At 42.8% G+C, this 17,702-nt stretch overlaps 1 protein-coding gene across 6 annotated transcripts in view; it reads right to left on the bottom strand.

Moving 5' to 3' along the window:
- npas2 (neuronal PAS domain protein 2) overlaps positions 1-17,702 on the bottom strand; it is a 290,102-nt gene that overhangs the window by 18,574 nt on the left and 253,826 nt on the right. For all 6 annotated transcript variants that reach the window (XM_072595560.1, XM_072595559.1, XM_072595562.1 and 3 more), the window contains 6 exons: positions 16,189-16,273; positions 13,058-13,187; positions 11,981-12,087; positions 9,886-9,963; positions 5,210-5,371; positions 3,315-3,518 (listed from right to left, as the gene is read on the bottom strand). In XM_072595560.1, the coding sequence (XP_072451661.1) occupies positions 3,315-3,518; positions 5,210-5,371; positions 9,886-9,963; positions 11,981-12,087; positions 13,058-13,187; positions 16,189-16,273 (766 nt within the window). The remainder of the gene's footprint in view (positions 1-3,314; positions 3,519-5,209; positions 5,372-9,885; positions 9,964-11,980; positions 12,088-13,057; positions 13,188-16,188; positions 16,274-17,702) is intronic.

Here is a 17,702-nt window from a genome sequence, read left to right as displayed (position 1 = left end):
TATTCCACAACTATCTAACACATACGAAGTAGTTTGGAAAGCACCCTTTCATCAGTTTATCCTCAATAATAATACGTCCAGTTTCTTTTGAAGTTAATGGCAAACATTTAACTTTACTTGGATGCAGTATATATTATAATAGAATGTTAGGATTTTATCAATGTAGTCCTTTCAGTTTTTCTTTTTATTCTAAAAGAAAGAAGGAAAAATAAGAAAGGGCTTGGATGTATATGCTGCTTTTCATGATCTCAAGATGTGTTGTAAGTTCTAAGTTCCAAAGGCCACATTTGCAATGCAAGTTACCTATGTAAACCTGTCATGCTGTAATTACACTCTCCTGCCAGTGGAGGGTATTGTAGCATCACTACTGGGAGGAGTGGAGGTGTTGCAGTGAGAAGAATCATTCCAGATTATCTGGTGTTGAAAACCTCGCCTTTGATACCTCTGAACTTGAGTATTCCAACAACACATCTGACAGCTCATCCATGTAAACTTGAGGCTATCCAAAACTCTGGTGTCCACTTTTTGTGGGAAATTTAAAATAGAATGGGAAAGAATTGGAAGACTAACTAAATATGTACTTTAGCTCCGTCCTAACACGCCAGAAATATGCAGATCACAAGGCTGAATGTGAAGGAAGATTTGAAAGAAATTAATATAAGTAGGGAAATTATGTTGGGGAAACTAGAGGGATTAAAGGCAGATAAATCCCTAGGGCCTGATAACCTTCATCCCAGAGTAGTTAAGGAAATGGTCCAAGAAATAACAGATATGCTAGTGATCATCGTCCAAAATTTTTAAGACTCTGGAACAGGTTCCTATGGATTGGAAGGTAGCTAACATTAACCCTGTGAGGGAAGAAGGGAGGCAGAGAGAAAACAGGGAATTCTCAACTAGTTACCTTGACATTGGGAGTGGGAGAAGCACTACAGTCCATTATAAAAGTTGTAATAAGAGACCAGTTGAAAGATAATGACAGGATCAACAGAGTAAGTATGGGTGTATCCAGGGGAAGTTGTGCTTGACATAACTGCTGGAGTATTTTGAGAATGTAACTGGTAGAGCGGATAAGGGGGATCTGGTGGATGTGGTTTATTTGGAATTTCAGAAGGCTTTCAATCAGGTCCCACATAAGAGATTAGCATGAAAAATTAAAGTATTTAGGATTGGAGGTCAAGTACTGAAATGGATTGAGAACCAGTTGGCAGACAGGAAACAAAGAGTTGGAATAAATGGATCATTTTCCAAGTGGAGGGCAGTGATTAGTGGGCTACTGTAGAGATCACTGCTTGGACCCCAGCTATTCACAATATATGTTAATGGTTAGATAAGGAAGCTATGTATCATATCTCCAGATTTGCAGATGGCATAAAGCTGGATGAGAGGGGATATGTGAGGAGGATGTAGAGAAGCTTCACTGTGATTTGGAGAGGTTAAGTAAGTGGACAAAGATGGAAGATGTATTATAATCTGGATAGAAGCAACACCAACCACTTTGGAAGCAAAGACAGGAGAGCAGCTTATCTGAATGGCAATAGATTGGAAAAGGGGGAGGTGTAATGAGACCTGGGTCTCCTTGTACACTAGTCACTGAAGATACAGGTGCAGCTTGAGGCAAATGGTATGTTGGCCTTCATAGAGAGAGGATTTGTGTACAGAACTAGGGATGTTTTGCTACAATCGTACAGGGCCTAGGTGAGACCACACCTGGAGTACTGTATACAGTTTTGGTCTCCTCAATTGAGGAAGGATGTTCTGGTTATGGACAGAGTGCAAAGAAGGTTTATCGGACTGATTCCTGGGAATGGCAAGACTGACATACAGGGAAAGACTAGATCAGTTAGGACTAAATATGGTTGAGCTGCGAATAAGGAGGAATCTCAGAAACCTGTAAAATTCTAACAGGATTAGACAGGGTGATTGCAGGAGGGATGTTCCTGATGACCAGGGAGTGCAGAATCAGAGGTCAGAGTTTAAGAATGAGGGGCAGATGTTTAGGATTGAGGTAAGGAGAAATTTATTCTCCCAGAATGTGGAGGCCAAAACATTGAAAATTTTCAGGAAAATTTTCAATATGGTTCTTTAACTAAAGGGATCAGAGGGTATAGGGAGAAAAAAGGAACAAGGGGACTGAGTTGGATGATCAACCACGGTCATATTGAATGTTGGAGCAGGCTCAAAGGGCCAAATGGCCTACTCCAGCTCTTATTTTCCATGTTTCTATGTATCTAGCTGAGAGCAAGTTCTTTTCACCTATCAATCCTGTGTTGGCCTAACCCTAAAATCTCCTCCAGCCTTGCAACACTCTGAAATATCTCTACTTCACCAATGCTCTTGAGCATCCCTTAGTTTAGTTACTTCACCAATAATACCAGTGTCATCAGTTGCCACAGCTCCAAACCCTGGAATTCCCTCCCTAAATCTCTGTACTTCTCTTCTGTCTTCAAAACATTGTTCAAAAACTCTTTGATCATCTTGTTTTGGGTCATCTGACATAATGTAGCCTTATCTAACTCGCTGTTTGAAAATTCTCCAGCAAATCACCTTGGGACATTTTACTACTTGAAATGAGTTATGTAAATGCAATATACTGTTGGTATTTTACATGGTTAATTTGAGGAGACCACAATGAAAAGATGCAGAAATAATGGCAGAATGTATAAGTACAAACAAAAAGGGAAATGATTTCTGTCTGTCTGTCCTGGGCCAGTAATCCCTCTTCCTCAACCTTGCTTCAACTAAAGATTACACTTGGTTTGAAACCATGCGTGCAATGTCACTGGAGATCAAAGTTACAAATCACACACCACCAAGTTATAGTCCAACTGATTTATTTGAAAGGACTAGCTTTCGGAGTGCTGCTCCTTCATCAGCTACATATGAAGGAACAGCACTCTGAAAGCTAGTGCTTCTAATCGACCTGTTGGACTGTAACCTGGTGTTGTGTGGTTTGTAACTTTGCGAAAATGAGGACCGCAGATGATGCAGATCAGAGTTAAGATTAGAGTGGTGCTGGAAAAGCACAGCAGGTCAGGCAGCATCCGAGGAGCAGGACCCATGATGCTGATGAAGGGCTTTGCCCGAAATATCGATTCTCCTGCTCCTTGGATGCTGCCTGACCTGCTGTGCTTTTCCAGCACCATTCTAATCTTGACTTTTAACTTTGTCCACCCCAGTCCAACACCACCACTCCACATCACTGGAGATTCTTGGATTTTCTTTAGCCTATTGGTCAGAACAACAGCTAGTAGTCATGTGCTAAAGACCCGTCAGAAGTTGCGTTTGGCCATTGCATATTGTGGGGAAGGTATTACCGGCACTGATTTCACATTCGCTTCTCTGAGGACATGTTGAGAAGAGGACAATTGCTGGCTGAGTAATTCGGAGTCCACAAGAGCTTGCATCTGTTTGCTGGATAGGCAGGGGCTTTGCATGACATTCCCTGGCTGCTGCTGCTGTCCTTGATCTTGATGGTCCAATGTATTAAATGCAAGTGAATTGGGCTGTTGAAGCATCATCTATGATCGCATAAAAATAAAATGTATTAAAACCTACATAGAATTATTTCTCTGCACTGTGAAATAGGCACCATGAAATTACAAGACATTCCCTGAAATTGCTCTCTCCCATGATGTTGAATGGCTCTGAAACCTTGGGATATTTTATTAATCAGATTGATGTCTCTGATAAGGCTGCCTTAGTGAAGGAAAGGCAATATCATTTCAAATCAGGATGGTATGTGGTTTGGAAGGGAACCTGGAGATGATGGTGTTCCCAGATATCTGCTGCCCTTGAGCTTGTCACAAGAGGTCACAAGTTCGGAAATGCTATTGGGGATGCCTTGGTTTTTAGATTAGATCAGATTAGATTCCCTGCAGTGTGAAAAAAGGCCATTTGGCCCAACAAGTCCACACTAACCCTCTGAAGCGTTACCCACCCAGACCCATTTGTGAACTGCTTCAGTACCTCTTGCAGATGGTATACAGAGCCAGTTATATAAAGAGCATCTTGTGAAGGTGAAAATGTTCACTTTATAGTACATAGGAAAAGGAAATACATAAGACATCAGTTAGTAACAGGAATGGGCCATTCGATCATAGAGTCCCTACAGTGTGGAAACAGGCCATTCAGCCCAACAGTTCCACACTGACCCTCCGAAGAGTAACCCACCCAGACCCATTACCCCTACCTTATATGTATCCCTGACTAATGCACCAAACCTACACATCCCTGAACACGATGGACAATTTAGCGTGGCCAAGCCATCCCTAACCTGTACAGCTTTGGACTGAGGGAGGAAACTGGAACACCCAGAGGATACCCACTTAGACATGGGAAGAATGTGCAAACTCCACACAGACAGTCACCTGAGGCTGGAATTGAATCCGGGTCCCTAGCGCTGTGAGGCAGCAGTGCTAACCATTAAGCCACCATGCCACCTGCTTCAACATGCAATGGGCAGCATGGCGACTCAGTGGTTAGCACTGCTACCACACAGTGCAAGAAAGAGTTGGACAGAGCTCTTAAGGATAGTGGAATCAAGGGTTATGGGGATAAGGCAGGAACAGGATCCTGATTGAGGATGATCAGCCATGATCATAATGAATGGTGGTGCTAGCTCGAAGGGCAGAATGGCCTACTCCTGCACCTATTGTCTATTGAATCCACCTTACTGTCTGTGTGGAATTTGCACATTCTCCCCATGTCTGAGTGTGCTTCTTCCGGGTGCTCCGGTTTCCTCCCACAATCCAAAGATGTACAGGAAAGGTGGATTAACCATGAGAAATTGCTCTCTAGTGTGCAAGTTTGATGGATTAACCATGGGAAATTGCTCCCTAATGTGTAGGTGATGTGGATTAACCATGGGAAATGCAGGGTTATAAGGATAGGGTAGGGGGCTGGCTTTGAGTAGTAAAAACAATAACTGCAGATGCTGGAAACCAAATACTGGATTAGTGGTGCTGGAAGAGCACAGCAGTTCAGGCAGCATCCAACGGGTTTGAGTGACATGCTCTCAAAGGATCAGTATGGACTCGATGGGGCTGAATAGTTTCCTTCTACATTGTAAGGATTCTATGATGGCATAACAGCCAAAAGGGAACTTTATGTTCAAAAGCACAGCAACCTTGATTGTTGAAAGATCTATACCATCTCCAATGAGGCTAAAGGGCGAGTAAATAAAGCACATACATATCCATGAGAATGATACCTGGAGATTCGAGTCATGCACAAACTGCAACTGTTCCTTAATGTGATGCAGCTCCTCCTGCTGTGTTTTGATGTTTGCCTGGAGGATGCGAGTCCTCTCCTCCAGTTGCTCCTTCAGCTGATGCATCACTCCCAGTTGTGCAGGACACTGGTAGATGGGCTGCTGCAGAAACACAGACTTCAGCAAAACAGATCTCCAACAGGAACTTATGGCATCAGTCACAAACAATGAACACTCTTCCACACATCTCACTGTGCTCTCTGAATCATTTCCTTTCAAATACAAAGGAGAGCTGGGTAATAAAAGTGGCTAATACCAACCAGTTAGCTTGAAATCATGGAGAGAATTCAATCAATTATCAAACACCAGCCAGCAGCAATTATATAGACAAATATCTGGGGACTGATGATAGTTAGGAGAAAGTGAGGACTGCAGATGCTGGAGATCAGAGCTGAAAATGTGTTGCTGGAAAAGCACAGCAGGTCAGGCAGCATCCAAGGACCTCTCCGCCCCCAACCCCATTCTGGCCTATCACCCTCACCTTAACCTCCTTCCACCTATCGCATTTCCAACGCCCCTCCCCCAAGTCCCTCCTCCCTACCTTTTATCTTAACCTGCTGGACACACTTTCCTCATTCCTGAAGAATGGCTCATGCCCGAAACGTCAATTCTCCTGCTCCTTGGATGCTGCCTGACCTGCTGCGCTTTTCCAGCAACACATTTTCAGCACTGATGATTGGTAATAAAGCTAACTTACAGAAATATCAAGAACCTGAAATTGTACAGTAGAGTATTATATGGACGGTTCAGGTAGTTGTTTGTTACAAATTCATTTCCAGATTTATTGGCCAGGGAACAGTTAAGAGTCAACTACATTGCTGTGAGTCTCAGGTATGCCAGTCCTACCCGAAAAGACATGAGTGAACTAGATGGGTTTGTCCTCAAAAATCATTTAATGGTCATCGTTAGACTTCACACTGAATTCAAATGCCACCACAGTGGTAATCAAACCCAGGTCCCCAGAACATTACCTGGATCTCTGATTAATAGTCTATTATAAGATTAGATTCCCCAACAGTGTGGAAACAGACCCTTCAGCCCAACAAGTCCAAACCCAACCAACCCTCCGAAGAGTAACCCACCCATACTTATTTCCCTCTGACTATTGCACCTAACACTATGGACAATTTAACATGGTCAATTCACCTGACCTGCACAACCTTGGACTGTGAGAGGAAACCTACGCAGACAAGGGGAGAATGTGCAAACTCCACACAGACAATCGCTCGAGACTGATATTGAACCTGGGTCACTGGCGCTGTGAAGCAGCAGTGCTAGCCACTGAATCACTGTGCTGCCCCATAATTCACTCAGCCATTGCCTCTCCTGGACTAAATAGAGGCTAGTTATTTACAACTGTTATGGTTGAGTGGACCAAATATACACTTAAAGTTATACAAGGGCTCAATGGGATTGGACATTAGGCAGTTCATAATTTCTTAGAAATATTTGAATCCATGGACCATCTTCAAAAGCTGCAACTTTTCCCACCTCGAAAGACAAGGATATCAAATACCTGGGCTGCATGTTCCCCTCTGAGCCACACACCATCATAACTTGGAAATATATCGCTATTGCTTCACTGTCACTGGAGCAAAAATCCCAAACTCTGTCTTTAACATACAAGCATTCAAAACAGGAGCAGAAGTAGACCATTCAGCCCCTTGAACCTGCTGTGCTATCTCTTAGGACAATAGCTAAGCTGCAAGTGTTACAAATTCCACATTCCCATCTACCCCTGCTAACCCTTGATTCCCTTGCCTAACAGAACCTCAATATTTTGGATCAACCTGTTTGGGTGCATTAGGACACACTGCTGGAGTAGACGGGGCCTGAACCTTGACCTCCTGGTTTAGAGGTAAGGGGCATTACCTCTGCACCATATCCTACCCCCAATCCCCTAACAATAATTAATCCAACCCTGACTTACAGAAATGTAACCATCTTGCCTCCACCACCTCCTGGGGCAGAGAATTCCACAGCTCAACAACCCTCTGAGAGAAAATGATTCTCCTCATTTTGTTCCTAAAAGGATGATCCCCTAGTTTAAAAGAGTGCACCCTAATTCTGGACTGACCCACATGAAGAAACATCATATGTGGATGCCTCCACTGCAGTGATTCAAGATGGCGGCTCATCACCAACTTCTTGAGGACAGTTTAAGGATAGATAGTGATCTGGTGCTGTGGGGCAGCAGTGCTAATCACTGAACCATTGTGCCACCCCATAATTCACTCAGCCATTGGGCGACTGTCTGTGTGGAGTTTGCACATTCTCCCCGTGTCTGCATAGTTTTCCACCCACAATCTCCTTGCCAGTGATGTCAGCAATCCATGGCAGGATAATACAAAAAAGGTAGATGTTGTGTAATATAGGTCTTGAATGGTTACAATCATCTTAGGAGACCAAATAGGAATTTTCCATTTGTCCTACTAATGGGCCTGGGTTTTTAACCTGCTTTTTCCCCCACTTCTGGGAGATTGCTCATGTCCAGATAGGTATGGAATCTCTGTATCCCGATGCATGGGATATGCACAATGGACTTGTGGGTAATTTTCTGTCTGCCACTCTCATTTGTTTATATGTTTGTCCAGGTTTTTTGTTACTGGAGGAGAGATGGAGAATTGAGGGAAGGAGGGAGGACACAGAAAGTACAGCGAGTGATGCTGCAAGGCTGCCGAACATTTCTGATTTCAGTTTGTGCCAAAGGAAAAGACAAGTGAGATCTCTGGAAGAGGGCCAGAGTGTTGCAGATGCAAGTAGTAACATATCATAACAATATAATAGTTAAGCCTCAACAGCTACATCAAATGCATCTGAAAATCCTTGTGAGGCTATTAAGTGAGGAAATTGTGGGAATTTTGAAACAACACTGAATAAAAGTTATATTTATACAGTATCTTTCACATGGACATCAGTTATTGTCCGAGTGTAGTGACTTATAATATAGGAAATGTGGTTGCTAATTTGCATTATGTGAGCTACCACAAAAAGCGTTTTGAAAAAATGACAGACAATCTTATTTTATCGATATTGATTTGAGGGATAGATGTTGGCATACACTGATAACTCCCCTACCCGTCTTCAAATTAGTAGCATAGAAATTTTTATATCCCCTTGCTTTAAGAACACTTCTAACAATGCTGTCTGCCACAGTGCTGCCTAAAAGTGCTAGTCTAGGATGGAACTTGAACTCACAATTTTTGGAACGCACAATGTTCCAACTGAGCTGTTAGCATAGATGTTGGTGAGGCCATAGTTTAATACTGAAAAAAGAAATATAAACACACATGTTGGGAGCTGTCAAAGCCTGTTCCATCTTTCAATGAGTTCTTCATTGATCTGATTACTCCATATTTCCACTTATATCTTCTCACCCTCTTACTTATCAAAGATCTATTCACCCTGCCATAAAAACAGGACTCTGCTGCTACTATCTTTGGAAGAAGAGAATTCCAAAGATTCTCAAAATCTAAAAGGAAAGAGTTCTCTCTATCTTAAAAAAGAAACTCCTTATTTTTGACCCCTCTTGGACAAGAGAGAACATTCTTCCATGTGCACCTTGATAAGATCCCTCAAAATATACATTTCCATCAAGCTGTCCCTTACTCTTTTGGACTCGGTTGGATGTAAGCCCAGCCTGCCCAAACCCTTCCTCCAACCACAACGCACCCATTCCAAGTATTATTCCAATCAACCTGTGAAACATTTCAAGCCATTTACAACCTTCTGTAAATAAGGGGACCAATACCGTACACAATGTTCCAGGTGTGGTCTCACCCTGTATAACCAAAGCATAATCTTCCCTACTGTTCTTTTCAATTCTCTCATGACACACTGTAGCATTCTATTTACTTAATCTCAAAATTCCAGTGGATACCAGTCTAGCCTGTCCCACCTTTCCTCAGCAGACAACCCAACCATTCAGGTCTTTAACTAAAGGATAAAGGTAATGTTTATTGTGTACAACTGCTTATTTGTTGTCTACGTTATAACATGAAAACTGATGTGGAGATACTGGTGTTGGACTGGGGTGGACAAAGTCAGATGTCACATGACACCAGATTATAGTCCAATAGGTTTATTTGAAATCACAAGTGTTTGGAACGCTGCTCTTTCACTTCACCCTGATGAAGGAGTAGCAGTCTGAAAGGTTTGTGATTTCAAATAAACCTGTTGGACTATAACCTAGTGTCATTAGATTAGATTAGATTAGATTACTTACCGTGTGGAAACAGGCCCTTCGGCCCAACAAGTCCACACCGCCCCGCCGAAGCGTAACCCACCCATACCCCTATATCGACCCCTTACCTAACACTACGGGCAATTTAGCATGGCCAATTCACCTGACCTGCACATCTTTGGACTGTGGGAGGAAACCGGAGCACCCGGAGGAAACCCACGCAGACACGGGGAGAATGTGCAAACCCCACACAGTCAGTCGCCTGAGGCGGGAATTGAACCCAGGTCTCTGGCGCTGTGAGGCAGCAGTGCTAACCACTGTGCCACTGTGCCGCCCCTATGTGACGTCTGAGGTTAAATCCAGTTGCGAAATCACTCACAGGCTTTTAATTGTGAAAGAAAGCAAGGAAATCCAGCAAATGGGGATTGCTTACTGAGGGAGCTTGTTGAGTAGAGATCACAGCTGGCTGCTGTTGATGTGCATCTGGTGATGGTGGCATTGCCATCAGGGCCTGGAAAATAAAAAACAACTGAATCCATTGGTCAAAACATACTTTGTTAAGTAAAGCTATACTGAATACAAGAAGGTGCCCTTTGTCGTTTCTGTGTAAGTTAAACTATTTAGTCCATTCTAAAAACGTTGATGTGGGATTTACAGAACCAAAACAGCACATTTGTTCAGCTGCTGTCGTTACTTTTGGTCAATCTTTTAGGTATATCTCAAACACAGGTGAGACTTGAACCCAGAGGTTGTTGCTCAGAAGCAGGTACCCCACCACTCTGCCCACTTCATTAATGGTCTGCATATGTCTCCTACCAGACCTCATTAGCAGCATAGCTCCTTTCACCATCATATATTATCCAGCTTCTCCTTAAATGAATCTATGCCATCCATCCCAACCATTCCTGTTGGAATGTGTTCCACATTCTCAGTAGTTCCTGGCTATAGATTCCCTTTATTAGAACAGCGACAACACCTCAGTTGAAAGGGCTCAGAAAAGATTTACAAGGATGTTGCCAGGGTTGGAGGACTTGAGCTATAGGGAGAGGTTGAGTAGGCTGGGGCTGTTTTCCCTGGACCATTGGAGGCTGAGGGGTGATCTTATAGAGGTTTATAAAATCATGAGGGGCATGGATCGGATAAATAGGCCAAGTCTCTTCCCTGGGATTGGTGAGTCCAGAACTAGAGGGCATAGGTTTAGGGTGAGAGGGGAAAGATATAAAAGGGACCTAAGTGGCAACTTTTTCATGCAGAGCGTGGTATGTGTATGGAATGAGCTGCCAGAGGAAGTGGTGGAGGTTAGTGCAATTGCAACATTTAAAAGGCATCTGGAAGGGTATATGAATAAAAAGGGTTTGGAGGGATATGGACCCGGGTGCTGGTTTGGGATATCTGGTCGGCATGGATGAGTTGGACCGAAGGATCTGTTTCTGTGCTGTACATCTCTATAACACTATGACTTCACTGGCTTTGGTGTGTTCTGAGATTGTGAAAGGCAATATGTAAGTCCTAACTCTTTCCTTTCTTTGAAAAAAGTTTCTTCCAAATGAGATGGTAGACTGAAAGAAGAGGATGAAAAGTCTTTGAGGAAGAGGCAATGAATTAGTCTCGTCAGTAGTTTTGTTTTTGAGGTTTATGTTATCGTAAGAGTTTCTTGGTCTTGATAAATATCAGCCAGGCATTTGATTCTGCTTAAATAAAAACATGAAAAAAACTGATGATACCTTGGAAATTGTTGGTTTATTTGCAGGAGATGGAGTAGAGAGGGGGGGAAATCAATTAACAATAGGTGGTGGTAGAGCCCAAAGAGAGAGTGCATAACAATCTGGTGAGAGTGTGAACAGCAATTAATGGGGACAGTTAGTGGCTAACAATGGGTTGTGTGTAATAGCAATCAAGATTAGAGTGGTGCTGAAAAAACCACAGCAGTACAGGCAGCAACCGAGGAGCAGGAAAATCGACGTTTCGGGCAAAAGCACTCATTCCTGATGAAGGGCTTTTGCCCGAAACGTCGATTTTCCTGCTCCTCGGATGCTGCCTTACCTGCAGCACCACTGTAATCTTGACTCTAATTTCCAGCATCTGCAGTACCCACCTCCACCTGGGTGTAATGTGATGACAAGGCATGACGTGTGGAGTTTGGGGTAAGGACACAGTAGAGTTGAAGCCTTAAAGTTGTTGAACCCAATATGGAGGAGACAGTGAGGTCTGCACATGCTGGAGATCCGAGTCGAGAGTGTGTTGCTGGAAAAGCACAACAGGTCAGGCAACATCTGAGGAGCAGGAGAATCGACATTTCGGGGCGAAGCCCTTCTTCAGACCTTCACACTCTCAACTCTGAACTTGATATTGAGTCTGACAAGCTGCAGGGTCCCCAAGTGGGGGGTACCCCGGTTCTGAGGAAAGGTCACTTCACCTGAAACATTAACTCTGATTTGTCTCCACAGATGCTCTCAGACCTGCTGAGCTTTCCCAGCAATTACGATTCTGCTTATATTGCTGCATGTGAAGAAGATAGAAAAACACACCTGAGTGCCACCTTGCTGCGGTCTCTGAGCTGACATGTCCTGCAAACTTGTATTTACTGATTGTCTGGAAGGTGTGCTTGCTTCCGTACGTACTTTGGATTGTGTTGCTGAAAGAATCAAGCATTCATTGACAAAAATAATCTCTGAGTTTCTCTTGAGTTTGTAAGTTTTATTAGGAAACCAATACAAAAATTCAGAAAAAAGAACCACGTGCATATAATTTCAGCAAGAGTGCAGTTTAACAATAAAAGATCATTGGCATTTTACTAAAAGTACATAACAGTATTACTTCAAAATAATCCAATTAGGAGCAAGGTGTTTTGAACAATGAAAGAAAGTGAACTCATTATATTTTATATATATTCAATAGTGAGAAATGCACTATCAATTTTTGCTAAAGAATGAGATCGTTTCAAAAGCTAATTGAATCTAATTTTCCCAGGACAGACTGCGCTGTTCTCAATGCTGATAATATATCTTTCTAACAACTAAGCCACCTTCCAACTCAAACGTTACCACTTGTGAGTTATAACTCTTCAATTGAACCTACCATTTCTCTGCTACTGAATTTCAGTGAAAGTAATTATCTCATTTGAACAGTACGGTGTATGTGGCAGCAAAGGAATGGCTATGTGGCAGAACAGTGGAGAGGAGTGGTTTTCAGATCAGCCACGATATCATTGAATAGTCATGAGAGTCGATGGGCAGAATGGCCTACTTCTACTCCTAAATCCTATGGTCTTATGAGTAAGTTGAAGCATGATGTTAGGTGAGTGCTACATTCTTGGGCAGAATGGGTTGATTTACATCCATTGTTTCCAAAGTTGTAGTTTTCTCTAATTCATGTCTGGTGTCTATTGGAGACTCACAGTTGGAAATTAATTGCCATAGAAAGTCAATAGTTCCATGGTCTTAGCTTCAGGATAGTATAAGATGAACCAGCTGGGCTCGAGTAACATAGGAATTACCTGATGAAATAGGATGCATGTTCCTATCTCTTTTTTTGTATATTGTACTCCACCTTTATATCAAAATGGGAAATAAATGAGCAAGAAAGCGATGGAACATTCCACTTACATGGAGTGTCTGACAGTCCGGTGTGAGAGGACTTGAGTGAACTTGGAGATGACACTGAACATGGTCGACTGCCACTTAGTCTCTCAATGGCAATGTCCTGGGCATTTTCACATTGCCTGCAGTTTTGAGTCTATAATGTGGGAAGAAAAAAAATCTAAGCAAGAAATAATGATGAAGTCCATATTACTGAGAGGTTTATAGAATCATAGAATCCCTACCGTGTGGAAACAGGCCGTACGGCCCTATAAGTCCATATGTCCCTCCGAACAGTAACCCACCCAGACTACATTTACCCCTAACTAATGCACCTAACCTACACATCTCTGAGCACTATGGGCAATTTAGCATGGCCAATCCACCTAACCTACACATCTTTAGATTGTGGGAGGAAACCCACGCAGAAACTGGGAGAATGTGCAAACTCCACAGAGACAGTCACCTGAGGCTGGAATTAAACCCTGGTCCCTGGTGCAGTGAGGCAGCAGTGCTAACCACTGAGCCACCGTACTGCCCAAACAACAAGCTGTATTTATATATCCCTTTAATGAGGGTGGTTCAGAGGTAAAACTAGACAAAACTCCACATGGAATCAAAGGAGATGTTGTAAGGAATGACCAAAAGCTAAATGGGTTTTAAGGAGGATATTAAACGTTGAAGAGGGTCAGGGGTGGGGAGGAAAGCAGGCAGAGAGGTTTTGGGAAGGAATTTCAAAGTGCAGACGGTTACATAGCTGAACTCCCATCATGGTGAAATGATGAAAATCTTTACATTTAAACTACCCAGGGTTGGTGGAACTGAGAGTTTGAGCAAGTGATATATGTCAGGAAAAGGTTACAGAGACAGGGACTGTCAGGATCATGAAGAGGATCACGAAGAAGTTTAAGAGGAAGTAAGACATGTGCATTTGAGGTCTTGGAAGATCATGAAACAGTGTTGGTCGGTGAGGTCTAGAGTGGCGGATAAGCTGAATAGGATAGGATAATGCTAGTCTATATAATATATAGAGCAGAATCCCTATAGTATGGAAGCAGGCCATTCAGCCATTGACTCCACACCATCCCTCCAAAGAGCATTCCAACGACCCCATAATACTGCATTTCTCATGACTCATCCACCTAGTCTGCACACTCTGAACACTATGTGCAATTTAGCACAGCCATTTCACCTAACCTGCACATCTTTGGACTATGAGAGGAAACTGGAGCGCCCAGAGGAAACCCACACAGACACGGGGAGAATATGCAAACTCCACACAGACAGTCACCCAAGATTGGAATCAAGCCTGGGTCCCTGCTGCTGTGAGGCAGCAGTGCTAACCATTGAGTCACAATGCCACCCTTTCTATGACAATGCTGGATATAATACAGTCAAGAAAGATTAATCGGATGGAAGATTTTGAATTGTGTTGTGGGAAAATGGGAGGCTATCCATCGCAGTGCGGCAGTGAATGAAGACTGGAGTAGAGAATGAGCTGAAATGCTCAGTGTTGTGACGGAGTCAGTAAGTGGGCTATGTGACCAAGAGAACATGGGTTCAGATCATATCCAGTCAGTGGTTTGGGATGCTGCTGGATTCAGTGCCGAGGGTAGGGAGTTAGGGTGAGATTCACAGTGCTGGTCTAGCCACTGGGCAGACATGATGGTAAAATGCAGTTCTTGCTTCAACGTGAAGCCTAATTATACCATATTTATTGTGAAAGAGATGTACATCCATCTGATTTTGTTGCAAAATTCTCGTGATCTAAATAAGTATTTTGACATTCATTAACATTTTAATATAACATAAAAGAATCACCTGCTTGTAAAATAAATGCTAGAATTTGATTAAAATGTCAAGATTAGGAGAAACCTACTTTGATCCAGGGCACAGAGGTATTTGTAACAGATGGTGGCACCACATTGACAGGCAATTGGATTTCCAAGAGACTGAGTCATACAACTTTGAGTCTACATGATCTAACAGCAGAACACATCACAAAGTAAGTCCATTAGGGGATGCTTCATCACGACTGCTCAGACTTCAGTGACCTGTCCTTGTAAAGGGTGTCACAGTCTCACAACATACAGCTTTCTGATCCAAGTTGGAAGCAAGGTTCCAATGTGTCTCTAGTCACATTGTTGGGCCAAAATCTCAGAAATTCTTTCCCAAAAGCACTGTGGGTCTACCCACTCCATAATGGTCCAGGAAGACAGCTCATCACCCCATTCTCAGGGGCAACTAGGGATGGGCATTGACTGTCAAAAAGGGTGGTGCCTTTGGGGTATAAATCTGCTCCTCAGATGCTGCCTGACCTGCTGTGCTTTTCCAGCACCAGCCTTTTCAACACTGACCCTCCAACACATGCAGTCCTTACTTTCTCTAGGGGAGGTAAGTGCCGGCCTAGCTAACATCCCATGAATGAATAAAAAAAGATATCATCAAAGAAACCTCAAATCACTCTGGGTCAGAGTTTCCAAATGTTTTCCCATTACGATTGCATCTTGAGTTTGGAAAACGTTGGGAGCCTGAGTGAGGATTGAGAGCTGAGTTTGGGGGAAGGGGGTATCAGAGAGCAGTGCGGGTCCTGTCGGAGGGTGAGTACCATTGTTACAACTCGGGTCAGAACTCCCTGCTGTTTACTGCCACCTCAGACCCCACAATGTTCACATTTCAGATGGTGCCCGGACTTTGGGAAGCCCTGCTTCAGATGATTAATCAACCCAAAAACTCTCAGAACTGAGGGGGAGGCCATTGGATTCATCATGCCCCTGCCAGTGTTTTGAACAAGCAATCCAATTAAGCCACCTCATCTGATTTTTTTTCCCTATAGTTTCACAGTTTAAAAAAAATTATGCATGTATCCATTTGAAAGATTTTCTTGAATTTGATCTCAGGCAGTGTAATCCTAATCATAATAACTTTCTGCGTTAAAAATGAGTAAGTCTCCTCATGTCCACCAAATTCCACGACAATTTGTATCTTCTAATGCTTGACCCTCCTGCCTGTGGAAACAATTTCTCCACCATCTCCTCTATCATTCTGTATAATCAAATAAAGACATGTTTCTTTTATTTATAATACAGGACTTAAAGATGTCTCCACATGCAGGAGACTTGGTCAAAAGTCCAATGACTGCACACTGTTAACATTACCTTCAGGGCTGGTGGGGGTAGGATTTCAGGAGAAGATTCCTCAAGGCCCTGTTCCCTTCGCCTTTCTGATCTGACTTCCACATAGCTGCAAATCGAAGGTAAAATAAAAGAATACAAAATTTCAGGCTCATTACTTACACCATCCAGAAATCCTGACTGTTTGTAACATCAGCAATATTGTAGACATCAGATTACGTTATTGGTCACAACTTAAAACGTTGAGTAAAATAATTACAAGTGGCCAAGTTAATAAAAAAATCTTTTACTTGGAAATTTGCAAAGCGTTGAGAAACTGCTATACCTGACAGATTGAAATAACTTGATTCATGTTCACACTATACTGCACAGACAATTATCACTGCCAGGCAAAATCTTCAATTTCATTCCAGGGACTAAATCTCACAAATTCTGTGATAATCAACTCATTCCAAGTTCAGCTTCTTTACATATGTATGCCACAGATGCAACTGAACTGTCTGGCATCTGCTTTTGAATATTTACATACAATCATAAATAGAGTCCTATGTGTGATTGCAAACTAAATAGGCACACATTTATCAGCATTGCTGGCCTGCATGACTATAATTGCATGAGCCACAGATTGCCAGTTAGGAAAGCAAGGAGGGTCTGGAACTATTTCGGGGGTCAATTAGCTCAGTTGGTTGGACAGTTGATTTGAAATGCTAACAGCAAGGGTCCAATTCTTGCAACTACCTTGGAGGATTCTCTTTCTCTCCTCACCAGAGGCACAGTGATCCTCAGGTTAAACCACCAACAGTCGAGAGCAGGACACTGGTAACCCCACCCTCTATTACTGCTCAATGTCCAGCACAGCAACGTATTAATATTTGAAGTGAAGTGACCCAAGTCTATGTTAAATCAGCAACAATGGAGCAAGTTGTTCTCAAAGTTGCAATGTATTCTGTGCAGTTGACCATGTGATGGGATGTAATGGGATTTATTTTATTCAATCATGGCTGCAATTTGTATAAACACAGGTTATAAATACAAGGTCAGAGTTTAAGGATGTGGGTAAGGCCATTTAAGACTGGAATGAAGTGAGATTTCTTCACCGGAGTGGTGAGCCTATGGAATTCTCTGCCAGAAAGCAGTTGATTCCATAAAATTGAACTTTTTCAAGAAAGAGTTCAATATACTCGTAGGGCTAAAGGGATCAAAGGTTGTGGGGTGAAACTGAGCTCACGACACAGTGATGGAATGTTCAGCTGTGATCATAATGAGTTGCAGAGCAGGCTCAAAGGGCCAAATAGCCTCCTCCTGCTCCTAATTTCTGTCTTTATGTTAAACACCTGTAGGTGGCGCCATGAGTTGCATGTACAAAGAGGAAGCCAGCATCATCTGTAAATGATGGAAAGCAGCAGCCAGTCTCGAAGGTGGCACCGTAGGAAGTGTGCATTTGGAAATGTTCTTCAAGTTTTTAAAATCATATCTTTATCAAAGATGTTTCTTTGTGCAGCTGACTGCCCCCTCCCAAACCCTATCCTGATAGAGAC

This window comes from Chiloscyllium punctatum, chromosome 25, assembly GCF_047496795.1.
Source record: "Chiloscyllium punctatum isolate Juve2018m chromosome 25, sChiPun1.3, whole genome shotgun sequence".
Taxonomy (NCBI): domain Eukaryota; kingdom Metazoa; phylum Chordata; class Chondrichthyes; order Orectolobiformes; family Hemiscylliidae; genus Chiloscyllium; species Chiloscyllium punctatum.
Note: the sequence above shows the minus strand (reverse complement) of the source record. Positions and strands in the feature narration are given on the sequence as shown.